The following is a 3,351-nucleotide window of genomic DNA, read 5'->3' on the forward strand; positions in this document are numbered from 1 at the left end:
TCTTAAAAAAAAAAAAAATCACTGGGGCTGCCAGGTGGCATGGTGGTTAAGGGTGTCAGACTCCCACATGGCCAACCACAGTTCGAGTTCCAGACCTGGCAACTTGTTTTCTCATTTTCTCTTACTCTCTTTGTCCCTCTCTGGTTAAATACATAAATAAAGTTAAAATAAAAAGGAATCGCTGACTAAAATAATAGATTCAATTGGCTTAATATTTTGGTGTGAATCAATTTAACCTGCTTCATTAACGTTACTAGGCAAAAAAGCAGTGTCACTTAAACTAGTGTGTCTGGGAAATTTTGTTCCCCATATTGCTTTATGAGCCACACCAATTAAGCGTCTTTTCAAATAATGAGAGTTAAGATTCGACAGTACTATGTGTGAGGCACTATGGTAAATCACCACAGGGTGCATGGGCTCATCAGAGAGAGAGGGAGAGAGAAGAAAGATAGTGAGAGGGAAAATGAGAAATCAGCCCCCAGGGGCTAGCCATGCTACAATCCCTTCTCCTCCATTTTTCTCTTGGGATTTTGGGCAGTCATGCACATGTGCCCGGTGTGATTTTCTTTTCTTTTATTGTTTTTAGAGGTTTTTTGCCTTTGGGTGTGCATGCTTGCTGAAGAGAGAGACAGAGACAGAGACAGTGAGAAATTGTCCCCCCCAGGGGGTATGGCCACACTGCAATACCTATGCCTCCATTCTCCTTCTGGGACCTTGGGCACACACGCACAGACATGCACCTGGTGTGAGTTTTAAGCCACCAGATCCAGGTCTTGAACTGCATTTGGCCATGTGGGAGCCCAGCAGCATAACCATGATGCCATCTACTTGCCCCATAGCATGCTTTTTAAGCCTCCAGATTCAGAACTCGAACTGCTGTCAACCATGTGGGAGTTCAGCTCCTTAACCACTCCACCACCTGCTGGCCCCCAAAATCCACACTCTAACACACAAATGGATTTTCCAGATGCTGGACAATCTAAACAACATAAGAAAATATGCATAGTTTTACCCAAAGTAAGGGAGAGACATGCTGGTTGTCAGGAAAGTCACAAGGCATTTTTTGCATAGAAAAACATATTACAGAAAAATACATCATGACTTTCCTGGCAACCCAATAGCATGTGAAGGCCTATGCTTTGAGTTTTTTAATATGCTGCAAATTCAGTTAGGAAGATGTTTATTTTTCAGTATGCTACAAACTCAATAGAAAGACTGTAAGGCCCTCAATCCAAAGCCCATCTGATGCCAGACGTGGAAAAGTTATATGAAATTGCAGGTTTCTTACCCACAGTTAACATACTCCTAAGAAAAATCATATGAAGGTGAAGAGTAGTTGGAATCACCAATCCAATGGCAAAACAAATATTTGCTACATGAAAAACTAGGTGATGTATCTCTCTCCAGTTTTCACAAGTGGTCTCATTCGAAGGGATGATATTTTCTAATTCAGGCATTAAACCTACTGAAGCTGATTCTGCCAATGGGCTGGACTCTGTATAATTCATCTTGAAAATTCCTGTAAAAACAAATAAACAAAAGGATAATCATAATAATGGCCACTGCATTTCATCAACCTTATGGGTATTCCCCTAAAATTGTTTTTATAAATTAAATATTAGAAGACTTCTCTAGTGCTTATGAATTAGAGAAACGCAGGGTCAAATTCTTATGATTACACGAAATGAAATACATAAAACACTTAGCATAGTGCATAACTATTCCATGACGTATATCACATATATGTATGTGTATACATTTATATTTGTATATATGCATATATGTTTGGGATAGAGGAGTGAAGGAATTAACTAATCTAAAAGACAATCACCAGTGTTCATACACTACAATTACAAGGTTATTTAGTATACACAGGCTTCCATCATATTCTGACTGATGACATTGATTTTTTCAAATAATGATTTTTTTCGGGACCAGCAGATGGCATAATGGTTACGTCTCTGGACTCCCATGTAGTTGACTGCAGTTTGAGTCCCAGACACAACAGTTTAAAAACTCACGCCAGGTGCATGAGTGTGTGTGCCCAAAATCCTGAGAGGAGAATGGAGGAGAAGGGATTGTGCCATGGTCATCCCCCCCAGGGGGTGATTTCTTGCTTTCTGTCCCTCTCTGTCTCTCTGGTGAGCACATGCATCCTATAGCAAAAATCACTCTCTCTCTAAAAAAATAAAAGATAATAAAAACATTTTAATTAACACCCTCATATTTACTATTTGAATGCTTAGGATATTTAGAAAACTCTATTTTTTTTACTATGATTAAATCATTGGATCATACATATATACACATTATATTATCACATATACACATAATTCCTATAAACATTTACATTCCTATAAACATTTACAGTTATGCAGAGACAATGTTAATTTATACTCTCTTTTGTTGTCTAATTTAAATCTCTACTTTCACATTATAATTCTAGTTGGCAGTATCTCACAAATTAAAAAGTAGTAAACCTCAGGGCTGGCAGGTGGCATGCTGGTTAAGGGCGCTGGACTCTCACATGACTGACTATGGTTTGAGTCCCAGACACCTTGCTTTCTTACTTTCCCTCTCCCTTTTTCTCTCTCTCACTCTGTCCCTCTCTGGTCAAATTAAAATAAAACAAACAAATAAATAAATAAAGTGAAATAAAATAATTCTTAAAAAAATTAGTAAACCTCTACTTTACTTACATGTAGTAAGGGTCATGAATATATTGAGTTATCAGAAAAGTCATGACACACTTCTACATAGAAAAACATAGAATATATATTTTCTGACAATCCAATACATTTCACTATGTAATATTAAAATACAAAGCAAATACATCTCCAAGAATATATATTTTACACATGCTTATATAAAACTTAACACAAAGTGGCACTATTTCCTGACTATATTACCTATTCTTGGTCTCTGGTCCTTTAAAAAGTCCCTCTTTAAAAAAAAAAATAATTGCTATAGAGCACATGCACTCACTGGAGAGAAACAGAGAGAGAATATGAGAGAGACAGCAGGAAAGTGAGAAAGCACTCCCCAAGGAAGATGTCACGCCGAGATCCCTTCTCTTCCATTCTCCTTTCAGGATTTCGGGGCATGCATACGTATGTGCTCAGCATGTTTTCCAAGCTGCCAGGTCTGTGACTTGAACTACCCAGTCAGTTATGTGGTATCCACCTGACTCAACCACCATGCCACTGGCAGGCCCATAAAACTCTTTTATTATTATTTTTCTAGTTACAAAAAAAAAAAAAATTCTGGCCTCTTCCACCCAAGTGTCTGGGACCATAGGCACACCACCACACTTACCACAGCTCTCAGGGGGGGCTGGGAATCTAATCCAGG

The 3,351-nt window shown here is 38.3% G+C and overlaps 1 protein-coding gene across 1 annotated transcript in view; it reads right to left on the bottom strand.

Annotated features, from left to right (window-relative positions):
• The window catches only part of POPDC1 (popeye domain cAMP effector 1), a 48,117-nt gene extending 46,602 nt beyond the window's left edge, over positions 1-1,515 (bottom strand). Inside the window, exon 1 of the mRNA XM_006156946.3 lies at positions 1,289-1,515. Within this exon, the coding sequence (XP_006157008.1) occupies positions 1,289-1,508 (220 nt within the window). The 5' untranslated portion in view covers positions 1,509-1,515. The remainder of the gene's footprint in view (positions 1-1,288) is intronic.
• Between the last annotated feature and the right edge of the window lie 1,836 nt (positions 1,516-3,351).

This window comes from Tupaia chinensis, unplaced genomic scaffold (genome assembly GCF_000334495.1).
Source record: "Tupaia chinensis unplaced genomic scaffold, TupChi_1.0 Scaffold000527_1, whole genome shotgun sequence".
Taxonomy (NCBI): Eukaryota; Metazoa; Chordata; class Mammalia; order Scandentia; family Tupaiidae; genus Tupaia; species Tupaia belangeri.